The sequence below is a fragment of the Patiria miniata genome, unplaced genomic scaffold, assembly GCF_015706575.1.
Source record: "Patiria miniata isolate m_02_andy unplaced genomic scaffold, ASM1570657v1 HiC_scaffold_13, whole genome shotgun sequence".
Taxonomy (NCBI): domain Eukaryota; kingdom Metazoa; phylum Echinodermata; class Asteroidea; order Valvatida; family Asterinidae; genus Patiria; species Patiria miniata.
Genome location: NW_024037051.1, coordinates 18,555,632 through 18,573,548, shown reverse-complemented (window position 1 = coordinate 18,573,548; position 17,917 = coordinate 18,555,632). Strand labels below are relative to the sequence as shown.

Sequence of the window (17,917 nt, the reverse complement as noted above, 5' to 3'; positions counted from 1 at the left end):
TTTCTCTATGGTCTCTGATTGTAATTACTGCATTCACTTGCTAGTGGTCTTCTTGGTACATGAATAGCCTGCCCACTCGACGTATCAGAGAGTTCCCATCCATTGTTTTAACGTTACAGCTCTGGAGTGTTTTTATGAAGGCCAAGTGGTCATTGAATCCTGCAAACTATACCCAGTCATTGGGAGGGCATTTCATGTGGAACCTCGCTCGCCACTTTTTGTTGTGCATGACTGTGAGCTGGATGGGAAATTTCGGTGAAATCAGATTACCGTTATTCAGTTCGGAAAAAAATTAGGATAACCTGATTTAGAAATCTCCGATTTCTCCCACCACTATACTTTTCAGTTCTTCAGCAATGCCTGATGAGCTTCTTGGATCTATTTTTTTGGAGACTTTTTTTTAAAGGCTTTATATTAACATTTATTTTCTATTAACCCATGTGTATATTGAAGCTTTGTACCCATGCTACCCATGGGACCTGCTGCACAGGCCAAAAACACAATGTTTCTACTTGTAACTTTATCGTTTCGGTTTGCGGTAACACCGTGTGGTTATAACTACTGCTTAGAAGATATTTAGTTCGGAAAAGAACTTGTCCAGCTTATTATCAACTTTTGCTATTTTCGTTCTGATAAGAACAGTCCTGCTTTAAGTTCTAAAAGAACTTGTCGTTGGTCTCAACGTTTCGACTAGCCTGCTCTAGCCATCATCAGGAGACAGTCTCCTGACAAGCTTGAAGCAGGACTGTTCTTATCAGAACTAAATATCTTCTAAGCAGTAGTTATTACCACATGGTGTTACCGCAAACGGAAATGATAAGGTCGATACTCCACCATGCAAAGCCTAAAATCATATACTTGTAACTTGTAACAGAATGCATACAGGGAGAACTGCTAGAGAGCAGTAACTGATTTTGTACAACTCTTGTATCTCTACAGTGTATCTTGCACGTCTCTCTGTGCTCGTTAGGCCTACATGTACACAATCAACTGTGTGGCCACGTGGTCATCACACGGGGCATTTCATTAAGAATACGTTCCATCACGCTCAGGATACTATTTATAGGACGTATTTTTTTAATGAAATCCCCCAAAGATTACCACGAGAAAACAAAAATAGCACTACCCTGGTATCTGTGAAACGGTCCATAGCCAGGGAGAACAAATTGTGGCCAGACATATTTTATCTTACGTTTGCTTCAAAATACAGTGCTCACCGTTTCGTTTAGCAATAAGGGGCCAACTGAATTTTTGCTTTTCTGTCGTGCTCTCTTGTGAAAAGAATGCTTCAGCGTGTTTCTTTCAATGGAAAATCAAGGGGTTGTTATTTGGGCCACACAGAAAAAAAGAAAGTGTATATGTGCTGCAGGTCCCACGGAGTTAGTAGAGGCTTAACAATAACAACCCTGTTTTTTTTTTCACCTTATCTTGATGTTTACACTCACATATATTGTACTCTAGTTGACTGCATGTTCTAACACAAATTTGCACTTGATTTTATTTTAATAGTGAATATTTAACAATTGTTGACTGCTGTGATGTGGGATGCCCCATTTCTAATACCTGAGGGAGGCATACATGTAGCACCTGAGGCAAAGCCGAGGGTGCTATATGCAAATATGGAACAGCAGACAACAATTGTTTGGTTATGTTGCACAGCGCACAAAATTGTAAACTTCTCCCTATTCCACCCCGTTCCTAATTGTCTGTTCTGTCGATTGTTCTTTTTATTTCTGATTTCACAATAAATCTTTCATTTGTATACCTGTCAGCTTGTATTCTCTGCATGTGCTTGCTTTTATTTTGTTGTTGTTTGCTGTGTTTATTTGTGTTGTTTTGCTGAAATGGGTGGGGGAATGTTTCTTCCCCAGATACGTTGCGGAAAAAAGTTAACTGCCAGTGCAATTTGATATCCAGGAATCTCTTTTGAGATCTTTGAGTCCAGAACTTATAACATTAATTTGACAAACTTCAAATATTCTGTTTTGATTTTGAACTGATGTGTCAGCCCGCAGTCTCTAAGTGGCTACCATTTTGTGCCAAAATATCTGCTCAAACAATAGAACAAGTCATTGTACCAGATGTATTTTCTTGCAATTAAGGTCAAATGTCGTACTCATAATTTTTTTTTTTATGGCTATTAAAGTTATCCTGATACTAAAAGTCACTTAGCAGGCAAAATTCTTCCGCAACGTATCTCAGAATTGCTTTGGTAGTGGTTGAAGGTTATGAGCCCATGCTGTGCATGAGTAACAAGTAGCAAGCAATGTGTTTTACATGTACAACCAAAGCAAATCCTCCTGCATGCATGCACTCTTTCCCCCCTTGCTTTTCAATGCTCCATTTCTCAGTGGGCTTGCTAGACAAACTGCATCATTAGGAAAATTTGATTTTCAGGTCACAACCTGACAACTTTGCAATGTATATATATGTTGGACTTGAAATCAAGTCTGTAATGAGTGGTTTTAATCATGTCCGCCGCGCGCGACTGCCAAGCTCTGTGCTGGGGGTACAACGTACCGCATGCTGTCCTAGATGCGGGGACGCTACGTACATTTTCGACCTCATGCGTGTGCGATCCCATGTGTGTACTGCATTACACGGACTGACCATGCCGCGCGGTAGTACATTGTACATGTACTTGACTTTTGCATGAATGGTTGTAGCGCTCACGTTGCATGAACTGCGGTGGCATGGTATGCGGATTCTGGCGCTGATGACGGACATAAACCACTATAGTCTAACGACTTGTCATCAAGTCTATGTAAATGTTAGTGGCAGATCTAAGGGAGAGGTTTAGAAGCCCCGCAGGCCCCCCCCCCCTTTGGCCGCATATGGCTGCTTAAACCCACTTTTGACAGCTAACTCCCCCCCCCCCCCCCCCCCCCCCCCCCCCTATAACCAAACCTTGATCACCCATGGATCCAGACATTTTTTTTTTTTTAAATTTAATTTATTTCCCTCGGCCAACGGTGATTATCCACTAATTACAGGCCGAGTCAGATATGATCTGACTGCTGGTGACTAGCCTTTGTTAAAAGTAAAGCAGGGGAAGTGGAAGTGAATTTTGACTGTCCGTGACTGCTTAAATAGCAGGAGGGTTAATGGGTTACAAGTTACACTACAAATCAAAAACTGGGTTAAGCGATTGATTAAGCTTGCTCTTCGATTACTACATACCAAAACTGCTTTCTTTGAATAGCGCCACCATGTGATGATACACATTGGTTAGTAGTCTGGTTCCCAGACCAAAAGATTCTGACTTTTCCGGATGAATCATTCATCAGGAATAGTCAGAATCTTTTGGTCTGGAGCAATGCCGTCCAATAGATGAACAACAGAATCATTATACATTCTTGTTTTAACAAATCTTGCTCATAATTTATTACAAGATCTTGCAATTCAACATCTAACAAAATTACCATTTATAATATTGGTTGCCTTGTACATGGGAGTAATCTTTCAGCATTTTCGGTATCGGTATCGCACACTATTATAAAGACAAACTTGTCATTGTTAATAATACATTAATAAAAAAAGGCTTCATCAACAATGCAGCAGATTGTCATGACATCAGACTCATAATATTAAGTCCCTGATATTTATTTAAACACAAGCAGCAATTAAAAAAATTCCTTATTTATTTTGGGCATACATAGGATCACTTGCGTATCATGCATTTTGTTCATTCCAGTAATAGTACCACTCAAAATCAAAGGGCGACTGTTCAAAACCTAACCGGTTGAAGTCTCAGCTCCATCCTTTTCAAGAAAACAGTGAAACAACTTTTGCTCAACCTTTTGATCACGAAACACGATTCAGTTTCCAAAAATCTTAATCAGTCAATTGACTGATCATTGGAAAGCACCTTCAATTCTTGATTTCTTCTAAATGACAGTTTGCCAGATGGAATAACTGTATGGAACAATCTGTAATCCAAGTAAGCTTTTTGAAAAAAAACAACTTATAGCAAGAGAAAGCTAGGGCAATCCCGTGTAAAATGCATGCCCGTAGAAGGGTCGCGGAGGGGGCCGGAAGCTCAAAGACAAAATGGTGTTCTTTCAGGCTTTGTTAGATTGTTTTAATTTTATCATAGAGTTTAAAATAAACATTTTATGGTAACATTTATCTTGTAAAGATCTTGAAGAAATCTCTAACAGATTTTGACTCTCAAAAAAGGAAATTTAACCTGAACTTGAATGTTGATCTTACAAAATATATCTTGTCGTTCTTTCATAAAATAATGACGCACTGCAGCACAGTCATTTGACTTACTTAACTTCATCTCTGAAAATTGAAATACATGTAAATGATAAAAAATGAGTGAGCTCTCGAAAGGTCTGAGCTACAACACCGGTTGTGAACAATTCATCACTTCTAAAAGGCTTTTGTGGTTCCAACTTGAGGCCATCCGCAAACTAAATTAATCTACATTAGAATATAAACAGAAGCACTGACCAGTGGACGAAAAGTAGGTTCTTGTTCCATTGTCCATTTTGACTGTAACTAATGCCCTGAAACATTCAAGACATACTGATACTTCTGTCCAAACAATTGTAAGTTTTCAGATATTTTTGCATTGTTTCCTTCACTTGAGCTTCACTTTTAAATTCTTCTTATTGAGTTTGTTATTTACATTTGTGTTAAAAATTGTTAATTGAAAAGTGGGCTATTTCTAATATATACAAAATCATGTTCATGAACAATACACCTCCATCTATCTTTACCTATAAATTTTCACATACAATTTTTAAATGGAAAGATGAAATAACTTTGGCTGTTGTCGTCATATTTTCAAAAGAAAATGAAACAAAACTGATTTCCAAAAAGGGCGATTCTAAAATCGGATTTTTACAGACAATAATAACATTAATTATAAAGTTATTTATTTCTCAGATAAAATGCTTGGACTTAATCGTTATAATCTTGATATGAAATGGTTAAAAGGAAATCGGAAATTCAAAATTTTTAGGTTTTGTTTTTACAATGAATAACTAATGGAAACAAATGTCATCTCAGAGCATACAAACAAAGGCAGTTCTGAGATATTTTTTAAGACTCTTGTTGAAATTTAACTATTAATGTACAATAAACAACTCACAACTATTTTCAGGAATATGACTCAAAATATCTCATCGAATATCATTAAAGTGCAGTCTAACCCTTACTCTCTGAGGGTAGTTTACTGCATGTCAGTTGGTTATGCCAATGCCCTCCAGCTGCAGTTTATTGGAGGATACTATGATGTAGCAGTGAAGGCTCCAATTGGCAGGAGTTGGAGGCCCTGGAGGGTGCCTGATACTGACCAGCTGGGGGCACTTGATTGTTATCAGAGGACTCTCATTGTTCTCTGTGGCATGTATTGGAGTGCCTGTCCAGTTACCCTTGAAATGACATGGCAGATATTGGAGGGCCATGCAAAAAACATAGGAGATTTTCTTGAGGCACATATTGGCATGCGTTGGAGGGTCTAGTAGGGTAAGGGCTAAAATATGAAATAAAAAAAACCAACCCATAGTATAGTATTTTAAAAAGTATATTTTTATACCTGATCTTTCAAACCATATTCACTACTTGTACATTATTGTATTTAACATGTTGAATATCCCAAGTTCAGCGCCCAATTTCATGGCTCTGCGTTCTGTTAGTGGGAAAAATCCCTGCTTTCTGTTACCAAAAATTCTGTGCTTACTGTTTATTTCACGGGTTTAGCGAGAAATTTTGGCTTACGCACATACCGGTACTTAGATTTTGTAACTTAAGATTCTGCGGTTACAGGGTAAGCACATTTTGTTGACTAGCCGTGTTAGCACTGACACCCCTATGTTCCGACTGCTCCTATTCCTATCCCTAAACCTGACCCTGACCCTTACCCTAACCGGGAGTAACTCAATCTTATGTGCGGGTTATCAGAACATAGGGGTGTTGGAACATAGAGCAGTCACCCAGAAGGGTGATTGTAAGCGCAGAATTCTGTGTATCGGAACCATGAAAATAGGCCCAGAGCTGAAGCCAAGTCCTCACAAGTAAATCACAAGTCAAATCACATACAAGGTCCGAGCTATAGGAGATCAACAGTGATTTGTCTCAGTTCATTTGATATACTTGTGAGGATCTTGAGAAGAGCTAAAAAGTTTTCTTCGGTATAGAGGAAGAAAAAGTGCTTCATTGAAAATACACCAGATGCTTATAAAACTTTACTTGAGAAGAGCTAAAAAGTTTTCTTTGGTATAGAGGAAGAAAAAGAGCTTCATTAAAAATACACCAGATGCTTATAAAACTTTACTTTTAAAATTTATTTTAGAAAAATGTTTCCGCTTCGAAACAATTAAGCACCCTTACTTCACACAGCAGAACTATTCACCTTCACACTTTGATTAATAAAAAATCAGCACCAAGGAAATACATTTTAAAAGCATTCAGCATGGGTTAACATTCTGATAGAGGCAGCATTAATCTCTTGCGCCTCAAAGGGAATATACAACATTTGCAAACATCGAAAAATAAAACTACCTAGTTTTTACGAAATACCTTACTAGGATGTTGGTAAATGACAGTCTAATGCATCCTGTAAAATTATGGCACCTGGTTTGAAGTCATTTTCAAGAAAATGGTATTTTTGTAAAGGTCGGCCAACCACCGTTGGAAAAACTTTACTATTTTTCAACTACTGCTCCAAATTAACCATTTTTCTTTCAGTCCAAATTTTGTTTGCTATTGGTTACATGTTCATGAACGGGTGCAGGCCGGCTAGACTGGTTCCATTACCTTACAAGTTTCCGGCATCTGTAAATTGATCCATTTTATATTTAGTGGAGTCAGGGAACCAGACAACTTGAACAGTTTTGTTTTCCTTGTTTTTTCCCCAGCATTTTCGAACACAAACCTTCAAACATGTCAGTCTAACAAATGGGTTCATTTATGAAAATTACAGCAAAAGCCAATCATGTATATTCCCTTTAAGGTGGTAAAAATACACAAAATGTAATGGTATTATCAAGAAAACAACAGATTTTAATTTTAAAACTTAAGAGTGTGCTCAGGCAGTTTGGGGTGCTACAAATGAGTAATAGGCAGGGCGGTTTCAGGCACTACAGTGACTAAAGGTTGGTTGGAACAGCGGACTTCAGGACGACCGCGTGAGCGGCACATGTGCGTCTTGTAAAAACATTAAATTGGATTATCATAATCTCTGTATTCATTCTGTTACTTGTGATTAAATTAGAATTCCTGACTTGAGTCGTATGTCCGATCACAAGGAGTTGCTCTTCATGTTCACACCAAAAGGGTTAATGATCTCTGTTTTGGAACCCACTGTGTCATTGGCATTGGGTTCCATGATGAGAAGGCGCTGAGTGCAACACTTTAGCTGCACAATTGCTTGACAAATTTCTTTGATTATTTCAACAGTTGGTGATCTCCCAAACACTTTGCAGCCCACCCTGCGCTGTCATAGGTTTAACTGCACATGCCAATTTATTTCACAATCATGAGACACTTTAATACATTTCTGTACACAAAGCTGTTTGGCAATCCAATTTGCTGAGCTTGCCAATTTAATGATGGGAAATATTTACCAAGCAAACAGGTAACCAGCCAAAAAGTCATGTGATGGACATATCTTTTGACTGGTTCTCGGTTGAAACTTGTGCAAACTGATGCAAATTGTTTAAGACGCTATGAAATGGGACCCAGACAACAATGATAAAAATACTCTGTGCTTTTGAGATGCCCTTCGCTGTCTAACGCTGGTCTTGAAGCTCGTACTCATTCTGGTTCACCTCCTTCTTCTTTCCAAAACTGGAGGAGATGTCCTCGAAGGTCCTGTTCCTGGTCTCAGGGATGAAGAAGAAGATGAAGATGGTGCTGACAATGAGGAATCCCATGAAGACCAAGAAGGTGTAGGCCCCGATACCCTCCTGCAGTGGCAGAGAAGCATGACAGATACATAGTGATAATCCAGTATGTTCACTCTACTTCTGGAGAGAAAACCTGTCAACTTACAAGTTTGAACATCCTTAGAATCCTTAGTTATTTTATTTTGAAACACTTTGCTCGGAATGTACAGTTTCAGGCTGAAGGAGAGAGAATTGTAGAAAATATGCTCAAGGACAGAAATGCCATATTCCTCAAATTCCAGAATATTTTGTTGCCTGGAAGCATGGTGCTGTCAAAAATTAAGTCCATTAAAATTCTGCTCTAACAAAGTGTGTTGCTCATGGACACAAATACTACAACCCTTTTTTCCTGGATTTGAACTAACAGTAGAAAGACTCTGTGTCTATGGACTTCCATGCACAAGTATTTTACCTGAATAAACGGGAAGGAGAGACCAACGATGAAGTTGCACCACCAGTTGACTTGGACAGAGAGGGACATGGCAGCAGGGCGAGGCCCCTGGGCCCACAGCTCGGGAACAATCACAAAAGGGATAGGTCCTGTGGGGGGGGGGAGCAAGATTGAGGTCATCAACAAAAAGGACATTTGAACCTCGCCGCAAATTAATTTACTGACAGGCTTGAGGGTAGAAACAGAAAATCACAGCAGCACCTCACATGTGATCCTCATTTGTATGAGGTGCACCTCATTAGGTGCACCTCATTGAGAAGAAACATGTGAACCCTCATACATACAGGTGGTCACACAGCATGGCATTTAATTTTTTTCCCACGTGCCGCTTGTCATTGATGTCACGAACAACGACATTCAGCCAAACACATAAAGAAACACAGTCCCAACATCTCTTATTAAAACCTGTACTGGTACATGCTAGTGGCTACTAACAGAACATCACATTAGAGCCTTACAAAAACACAATGTTGGAGGTTACAAATTATAACATTACATATGAACCTCACATACGCTTGATCAGGCTTGTCTTTACAAATAACACATCCAATTTGTTTTTAGACTTGGAGGGTTGTAGCCAAGCGTGAGGTTACACATTCCATGTCCGAACCTCAACTCGTACATACATTGTATTCAGGAATACGCAGTCAGGCCAATAGACCTTACATTGCTCAATCCGTTATTGGTACTTTATGCCAACCAGGGCTTGGCAAGCTATAAAGTTCAACATCACAAAAATTGCTAACAGATATTTATGTTTCTTAACATATCATTGGATTATTGAAAATACAAATTAAACTAAAGTTACCAAAGACCTAATAAAAAAGGTTACACCTCTATGTTCCAACACCCCTATGTTTCGACACCCCTATGTTTCGACTGCACATAGTCCTATTCCTAACCCTAACCCTAACCGAGAGTAACACATCTTATGTGCGGGTTGTCGGAACATAGTGGTGTCGAAACATTGGGGTGTCGGAACATAGAGCAGTCTCCGTAAAAAAAATATCCGTTTCTTACATAACGAGGCTGTTTATATGCAATTTTTGGCAAAATCTTATTGCCAACCGGTTTTAAATTTGTACCCTTGTGACAGCCCATACAAAATGGTGCTCAATGTTTACAAAAAAACACGAAAGAATGGTCTACAGGAAACTTCCGATATACATGTATTACCCATGTGTTAGCAAGTTGTAACTTACCAGGTCCGATGGCAAAGTTAATGATGTACATGAAGATGAACACCAGACTAAGCCAGCGCATCCAGTCAAAGGAACTCTATTCAAGAAAAAAAAAATGCAATTGGATCTGAGTTTAAAAAGATAAAAATCACAACCTACATGCTCATGCCATTGTTTTGTTCTTGATCATGTTTTTAGAACTTGGATGGCAGTCCTGACGGAAATGTAAACGGCTCTGATGGCATCAAGTACAGCGCACTCAAATCAGATGACCTTTGACCTGTGATCAGTAAATTGGTTTTGCTGCTACCAGAAGTATTGCTACAATTAAGTACACATGTACATATATTTTAGTCACTCTGTGTTTCCTGTGTTCAGAACTGGTTTTTGTACATGTATGTGCAGTGAATAGCTGGTTGTCCTCTTTTCTTGTCTTCTTTCCCTGTTTTCATTCTTTGTTTAGCGCCTATTGTATCCCTAGGCAATTTAACACTCTGTAAATCAGGTTATTATTATTATTACCTACAGCTACAGATATTCACTGCAGTGTGTCAATTCATGTAAGGACTGCAAATATAGCCACAAAACCGATTCAACCAAGCCTTTTTCCCTCCTTTGGCCTCCATGCATAAACACTCGCTATTCACAAGAACTCAAGTGGGAGGGATGCATGCTTGCGAGCACAGTCAAATGTTGCCATCAAGTCCGAGGACAATTCAGCATTGTCTTTCCCTTTCCCATAGACTAAGCACACACACTTTCATTTCGAGGACGGTTTTCAAGGAAAGATGAACTCCCGAGGACAACAACAAATCTGTTGGTCCCTCTTTGTGTGTCTGTCCTCGAGATGCATGTATTACAAGAGTGGGCGTACGCTACGGTACATACACCCAGAGGACCGACAGACAAAGGGAGAACAGCAGATCTTTTCAGTCCTCGGGAGTTGTGTCTTTTGTTCGAATTGTGTGTGCGCAACTGCCTAAGCGTCAGGGGCTGTCAGCAGTGCGGTCAAGAATCCCACCAAGAGGTCCCTCCCAACGTTCCCTTTGTAACCATTGAGAGGTCACTTATGCATAGAGTCCATAGTCTGGTACCCTGTACGTGCTTATCAATCATAAACAGGAGTAATTAAAACACCAGGTGAACAGCTCATTCAAAACTTCCGTACGACAGTGCAAAAAACCACTGCTTGTTGTGTTCATTTGTAAGATTATGTATTACATATTTTGTTTTTCATGGGTAAATGAGTTTTATGTATTAAATAAAACAGGTTTAATGATTATAAAAAGACTCTACTTTTTTACATTTGGACTTAAAAAAAAAGATGTCTATACTTTGTATACACATGCTTTATGAGTATAGCAACCTGAAAGTACATTTTCTGAAATATTTTTGTACAGGCATGCAACTTTTCCTCAGATCAGCTGATTTCCTCGTTTTTCACTTAACACTTAAAAATTGAAAACTTAACCATTCAAAATTGAAAATCACCATACAAAGTCTTGTAAAGATTGGAGTTTCCTCGTTTTTTTCTTCCTTTCAAGTTGCATACCTGTTTGTAGTATTACATGCAGACTTCATGTATATATGGGGTTTTAATGATGCAATTTTTCAAAAAGGAAAAACCCACAAATAATGAACATTGAAAAACTCCATCAACATGTATGGCATTTACTGTAACTTAATTGTTCACTTAAAATTGTTAATTACAATGCTTAAGTATTTTAAGTGAAGGAGGGCTAGTTGCAGTTTGAACAACATTGCTGATATCGTTTGACCAACTGTCAACAAAATACTTGAGTGTTGAGATAGTAATCTCTGCTTTCTCACTAATGTCAGATGAAAGGTTTCACACAAGGCTTGTTTCCCATGCAAATCTGTACACTGCCTTTTTGCAAAGCTTTTGGTGTTTAGACTGTAGGAGATAGTGGACAATACTGTAGCATTCTCAGCTTTAGGTAGCATTCTGTGTGATGGTATTCAATCCTCAATTCTGTTTCCAATGTTTTGTAGTTTTGCAGTTTGAAAGTATAAAGGCCTTATCACTCTACAGCCTCTCAACCCAGGTTGAACTCAACCCCGGGTGAACGAACCCAGTGCCGCCCCGGGTTGAATTTTGTGTATTTTTGCTTCATGCAAATCAAGCTTATTGCTACTGTTTTGAACCCTGGCGGAGTTTCAACCCGGGTTGAGAAATCTCAACCCTGGTCTGGAGCAGGGTTGAGTTCAACCCAGGGTGAAATCAATCTCAGGGTTGATGCAGGGTTGGTGCACAGTTGTGTGAAACACTGCATGTTTCAACCCTGCGTCAACCCCGAGATTTGTCTAGTGTGAAAAAGCACTAAGGTAGCAGAAGTGTTCAATGAAACAATTATTCCAGTTGGCCCTAGACCTCCTCTAAGCACTACGTTAGCTGTATGTTTTCAAAGGAGGTAGGGAATTATGATAATTCTACAAACTCGGTATTGATGTACATGTATTCCACCTTGTACTAATGTAATTTAGTAATATTTTGGGGAAAAAAGATTGCTTTTACATGTGAAATGACATAATTGAATTTAAAAGTCTGGAGATGCAAACAATTGGCAAAGTTGTTTTAACAAGTAAGACAATCATATTTTGTAAAAGTACATTTCCACCAAAGTTTTGAACAGCAAAGAGCTATATTTTGTAATACATGTAATTATTTCTCTAGCTTTGTCAGATGTTATAGATCACACATGTAATGAACAGGAAACGTCCATTTTACTAATAAAGCACCCAACGTTGGTCACTCGTCAGCCGTAAGGCGTAAAATCTTGGCGAGTGCACAGTTATATTGAATGCTTCAAGTAGTACAGTAGAACTGTCTTTCCGAGGGGATGTATTATTAAGCGTTCCATTGTGCAAACTTCCAAAAACGCATTGACTTGAGCACTGCTGTGCGTTTCATTGCATGTTTTAGTCCATTAGCAAAATTTATGGTAAGCCACTACCTTTTTAGATTCGCATAGCCCAACTGATCTTGGCAAGCATAACATTATCGTGCAAATGCCACTGGTTTGAGACTCAGACAAGTAGGCTTTGGGATGTTTTTCTTTCTCTTAGAAGCATTTTGCAGAAGGACACAACTTTTTTTAAGACAAAAAGACTTGAGACATTGATATCATGCTTTGTTTACATGTGCACTGTGAGCTTCTTTGTGGCTCTCTTCCGAACCTAGCTCCCATAAAGAAGAGCTCATGGATTGCAGTGGTTGCAGATGCACAACCTACTTACCTGCAGGTTGAGGGACACAGTTAGCAATGCTGTGGCAATGGCCATTATGCCGAAGGGGAATAGCAGGAGCTTACGGCGTCCTATACGCTCAACGACAAAGACCTACAATGACATGGATAAATGAAACTGAAAAAGTCAACGGGAATGTTTAATCTGTCATTATAACTTGTTGAATACTTTCATGCATCCTTAAACCATAATTACTTTCTGTGACTTAAACAAGAATAAGAACTGTAGCTGGAATTAAGAACCAAATGGAACCAAACAATTACAACTTAAGCATTTATTTCTTTGTTAAGGAAACAAACTTAAAACTGAAGTTAAAGTGAGTATCTGAACCCGGGATAGGAAGTTTGTCAGAACCAACTATGGCAATCTAAAATTGGATTATGAGCCAAGATCTCATATGACAAGCAGAAACCAAACCTAACCGTACCCAATGTTGGAGGTTTTTTCCTTACCTGGAAAGAAAATGCTCCATATATATATACATAATTTGCATCCCACTAGGCTCTTTCCCAAAGAACCAGTTTAACTGAGTTTTTTTCAGCAAAGCAGTCATATATTTTCTCATATTCAACTAATACGGACCGTTATAACTGTGATTTAATCAAGAATAGGAACAGTGGTCGGATCTAGGGTCCATCAGAACTATGAAAATAACAAGAACTTTAACATGTATTACTTCATAAAGAGTATTGACTTGAAACTTGGGACAAACAGAGAACCTGGACCCACAACCGAAGTAATTGGAACCATGCCAGAACCATTGGATGCATAATAGAACTATAAGCAACATGAATGCCAAGCAGAAATCTGAACCCAAAACTGGACCCAGGGTTTATTTGTGTTCCAGAATGGGACAAATGTCACGCCTTTCCACACCCTAAGGTGTCCCCCAAAGAACCAGTGTCACTCACCGCGACAATAGTCATGAAAACATTGACACCGCCCAATCCAACAGTTGCATAAGAAACCTCTTCATCTGACATGCCTGTTTGTTTGAAGATGTAGGTTGCATAGAACATCACCTGAAGGATCGTGTAAAAAAAAAAGGTTTGAAAGTACATGTATTTGGAAAAATGACACGACTAAGTGACGGATTTTGAGCTGGAGACTCTGCATTCGTTTCAAATCGCTTCCCACCCGAGGTGTGTACACTCTAAAAAGTCTCGGGTCAGATTTGACCCTGAATCTGGGTTAGATGACGAGATAATGAGGGTCAAAACGACCCTTTTCCAGGCTAAATGGCATTTCCTGGGGTCATTTTTTACCTGGAAACCTTCAGTTGGCAGAAGTGTGTTTTTTGGCCAAGAAATATGTCATTTTGACGTTGTAAAGTATCAGGTCAAATTTTTGACCAGATTTCTGGTCAAATCTGACTGGAATCCGGGTCAAATCTGACTGGAATCCAGGTCAAATCTGACTGGAATCCGGGTCAAACCTGACTGGAAAACTGGGGCAAATCAGACTGGAATCAGGGCCAAATCTGACTGGAAACTGGGTCAATTAAACCCGACTGGAATCTGGGTCATGTCGGACCCAGGACTATTTAGACTGATAGGGCTACATGTATATATGAATGTGGCTTTTATTTGTGCCGCATCGTCTTTGTAGAGCCCACTGTATAACTCAGTTTAATTCAGGTTGTATCATGTTCTTCTATTGGTTTTTCTCCTGCACTTTCTTTTGAGTAGTCGCTTGAGTAATTTAACTCATTAAAAGCCACATACCGAGAATACAGTTTTTATAACTACGTCGGTGTACAGGGAAAACTGAACCCAATTTGAGTTTACACACCATCCCGACGCCAAAATTCCTTCTTATAAAAAGCCGCACAAACAAATTTTGTTTCCTGATTATTGGTGTTTTTTTCCCCTTGTGATATGAGAATTAGAGGATAAGAGAAGTATTTGTCTTGAAAGTAGATAGGAGGCGTTTAACTTACAGCATTGATTCCAGAAAACTGCTGAGCGGCATGCAGCACCACACTTATAATCAATGGCATCTTCCATGTAGGATCTCTAGCGGTGACGACGGCCCACATGCCCACCTAGGACAAGAACAGACTTTGTTTTAAAGATCGTTTAACATTAGTATGATTCCATTTTAATTGGGCTTATTCAATCAAACGCAATTTTGGGTAGTTGGGATTATCTTCATTCATGTAGTGTTCAGGTTGAGTTGGATATGATCACTGTAAAAAAGGGTTGGATAAAACAGTGTTGGGCAATGTCATTTACCGAGAATTGGTATGAAATTATCTCATATTGGGTTGAATTGGGTAAAAACTGTCAAACTATCGGGAAGAATTTGCCCAAGACTGTTGGCAGTTGATAATTCAACCAGCGTTGGTCGAATTAACAACCCATTTTGCCCAACTTTTTTTTACAGTGATATCAGTGAAGCTACTTATGTCTTGACTAAAATCAGATGGAATGAGATCAGATAAGATTGCTTAAGTCATCGATATATGATTTATAAAGGCATGTAGGATCATTTACTTTGCATGCATTTTGTTCGTTTCAAATAACAACAATACTCAAACTCCACAGAAAAATGTTCAAATCTTAACCTGTTGAAGTTTCGGCTCATTGGATGTTACACTTTTTAAGAAGACAGTGGAAACCATGCACAATCGTTTTGATCACGAAACACGGTCTCGTCCATAAAACACTTTTTATTTTCAAAAAAATCAGTCAATTGATCGTTGGTATGGAAATTCCCTATTTTTTTTTTTCTTCTAAATGATATCCACATGGAATAATTTCACGGGGTGTTTAGTACAATCTTTAATCAAAGTAAACTTTTTGATAATAATTGGGTATAGGTTACTCATGGGATAAATGCAAATGATTTTCTTCAAAGGATCATTTACATCGAACTCCAGATTTGATTAAAACTCGCATGTTCAGAATACACTGGACCAGATCAGATTACATTAATTCTGATAAGATTCCAAGAGTTTTTCAGATGATCCTGTTAAATTGGTGGAACCAGTTAAAGACATAATGATTTCAGGTATTTTTTTCCGTTCTACCATGTTCCTATAGCTACTGCAATTCAAGCACAGTAACAGTATTGACACATCCTTTCCAAAATCGGATCGTGCACTAATCCCCCTTACTTTTTGCACTGATGATTCCTTGTAAGCCTCTTCTTTCATCTCCGTAATCTCATCGTCCACGTCGTCATCCCCTCTCAACCTGATCAGGGCTACCGACAGGGAGAAATGGTAAGAAAGTATACACATGATGAACTAAACTTCTCCCGTCCATTGACTCCCCTATCCAATTAAAATGTCCTGTCGATCGGTATGAGCGATCAAACCCTGGGATTCATCTTGCAATTGTATTAAATATTGGTATTCACACAAGAGTTCACATTTCATTAAAAACATGTATGAACTTTATTTCTTCAGTGTTATGTTAAGTTCGTGAAAGAGCATTTAAGAGCTCAGTGCATGAACCGGGTAAGGTCAAGGAGATTGCAGACTACACATTTTGGATCATTTTCTCAGAATCATTAATTAGAAACGGTTAATTGGCTGTGCCACGGACATGTATACGCTTCATTTCGTAACCGCTGGAATTGGCCGTTTCATTTAGGCATTGCACAGCCTATATACATGTAGCTACCGGACGGGCACGCATTCCTTTCTTATTCACAGAGGTATTCAAATAATAGTATTCGGCCGCCACTTCGAATTCATTTAATATTTCAAGCATTTTCTGACAGGTACATTTATCAGTCGCATTAGTTTTCTATGTTAAAAATGATTGGTGTTAAGTTCATCTACATCTACATCTGGATTTTTTAGCAAAACGGTTGATTCGCATCCCACTAGAGTTTTTTTCCATTGGTTCGGTACGAAAGTAGTAGGTTTTAATACTGCATTATTACCCCGTTTAGGTATGAAGTTAATGGCGAAGTTGGCTAGCTCTAGGCCTACATGAAGACGGGTGTTCTGTTCGTAATTGCAAGAGTCAAACGTGGCCTGTTCTACTTCGGCCGATTTAAAAGAATTGGGTTGGTTTCACGAGATTTTGAAATACTCAGATTTCACTGTCCATGAATGTGATCCGGGAACTGCTTACAATCAGGTATCATGCCCACCATGCGGCAGGCTGGAGCAATGGCGCATTTTACGGTCGTAACCCAAAGATTGGTTCGGTTGTTGCTGTTATTGGTTGAGCTCTCTAACGACAAGGATAAGCCAAGAATGATTATGAGCAAGTTCGGGCGAGGACCATAAGTCGACTAGTGGTTGATTGCGAAGTAACTTACGCCTGCGCACTATAATAGCAATTCGTGCAATCGCCTAGCCTCTAGTCAAACGATGGTCAAAATGTCATCACAAAACTATGGGTCCTGGCTCCCTGTTGTATACTTTGTTGCGCGCGGTTATTGGTAACGTGCCATGTGGTCTGGTTCCAAATAGTAGACTACTACTATAATAGATCTCCAACCATCTTTCATTAGAGTGAAGTTAGTCGAACTATGGTTATCCATACAGTTCGCGCCCTAACTTGCCCTGTCTGCTACATGTTTCCCTCGCTGTTTGCCTCTGCTTTTTACTCCGAATGAAAGGGTGGGAACCACTGCTGTCTAGAAATGTCAGCACACTCAGCGAATTATCTCGTGGGTATCTCGTTAATTCCGGGTCAAGAATCAATGCATAGGCCTCACAGTATACCAATTAATAGCCCAACGCAACATTTACATTGACAACAAGGTTTCGCAATGTCAATGCTGGTCGAGTACATATAGGCCGGTTGTCTGAATGTTGGTTGATTTTTGAACGGGAAGCACGCGAATACTTTCGAGTCTACCACAACACCACTACAACCCTACTGCACACATTGCGCATGCCAGTTGTTGTTGTTCACGTGGTCCAGTGACGTCATATGCATGTGTGTGTGCACCACGTGGGAACCCATACCTGCTCTGCATTTCTCCGGTTTGTTCTTGTTGATGAGCAGCCAGCGGGGACTCTCAGGGCAGAAGGGCAGCGTCAGGATCTCAATGGCTGAGAACACACCGGTCAGGGCTAACAGGATGGGCCACTGGTCTGGTTTGTTCAACACAAACAAACCGAACGCCTAGGACGAAAAGGTAATCACATAACG

At 39.3% G+C, this 17,917-nt stretch overlaps 2 protein-coding genes and 1 long non-coding RNA gene across 3 annotated transcripts in view; 2 read left to right on the top strand and 1 right to left on the bottom strand.

The window, feature by feature from the left end:
- Positions 1-12,327, top strand: part of LOC119721446 (solute carrier family 2, facilitated glucose transporter member 3-like) — a 46,121-nt gene extending 33,794 nt beyond the window's left edge. The window contains exon 13 of the mRNA XM_038191525.1: positions 9,729-12,327. Within this exon, the coding sequence (XP_038047453.1) occupies positions 9,729-9,809 (81 nt within the window). The 3' untranslated portion in view covers positions 9,810-12,327. The remainder of the gene's footprint in view (positions 1-9,728) is intronic.
- Positions 3,872-5,785, top strand: LOC119721448. The gene is made up of 2 exons (XR_005270194.1): positions 3,872-5,155; positions 5,484-5,785. It is a non-coding gene; the product is annotated as an uncharacterized LOC119721448 (long non-coding RNA).
- The window catches only part of LOC119721447 (solute carrier family 2, facilitated glucose transporter member 5-like), a 28,857-nt gene continuing 17,877 nt past the window's right edge, over positions 6,938-17,917 (bottom strand). The window contains exons 6-13 of the mRNA XM_038191526.1: positions 17,731-17,890; positions 15,916-16,004; positions 14,737-14,841; positions 13,709-13,819; positions 12,789-12,890; positions 9,552-9,627; positions 8,311-8,438; positions 6,938-7,919 (exon numbers count right to left, since the gene is read on the bottom strand). Coding sequence (XP_038047454.1) covers positions 7,743-7,919; positions 8,311-8,438; positions 9,552-9,627; positions 12,789-12,890; positions 13,709-13,819; positions 14,737-14,841; positions 15,916-16,004; positions 17,731-17,890 — 948 coding nt within the window. The 3' untranslated portion in view covers positions 6,938-7,742. The remainder of the gene's footprint in view (positions 7,920-8,310; positions 8,439-9,551; positions 9,628-12,788; positions 12,891-13,708; positions 13,820-14,736; positions 14,842-15,915; positions 16,005-17,730; positions 17,891-17,917) is intronic.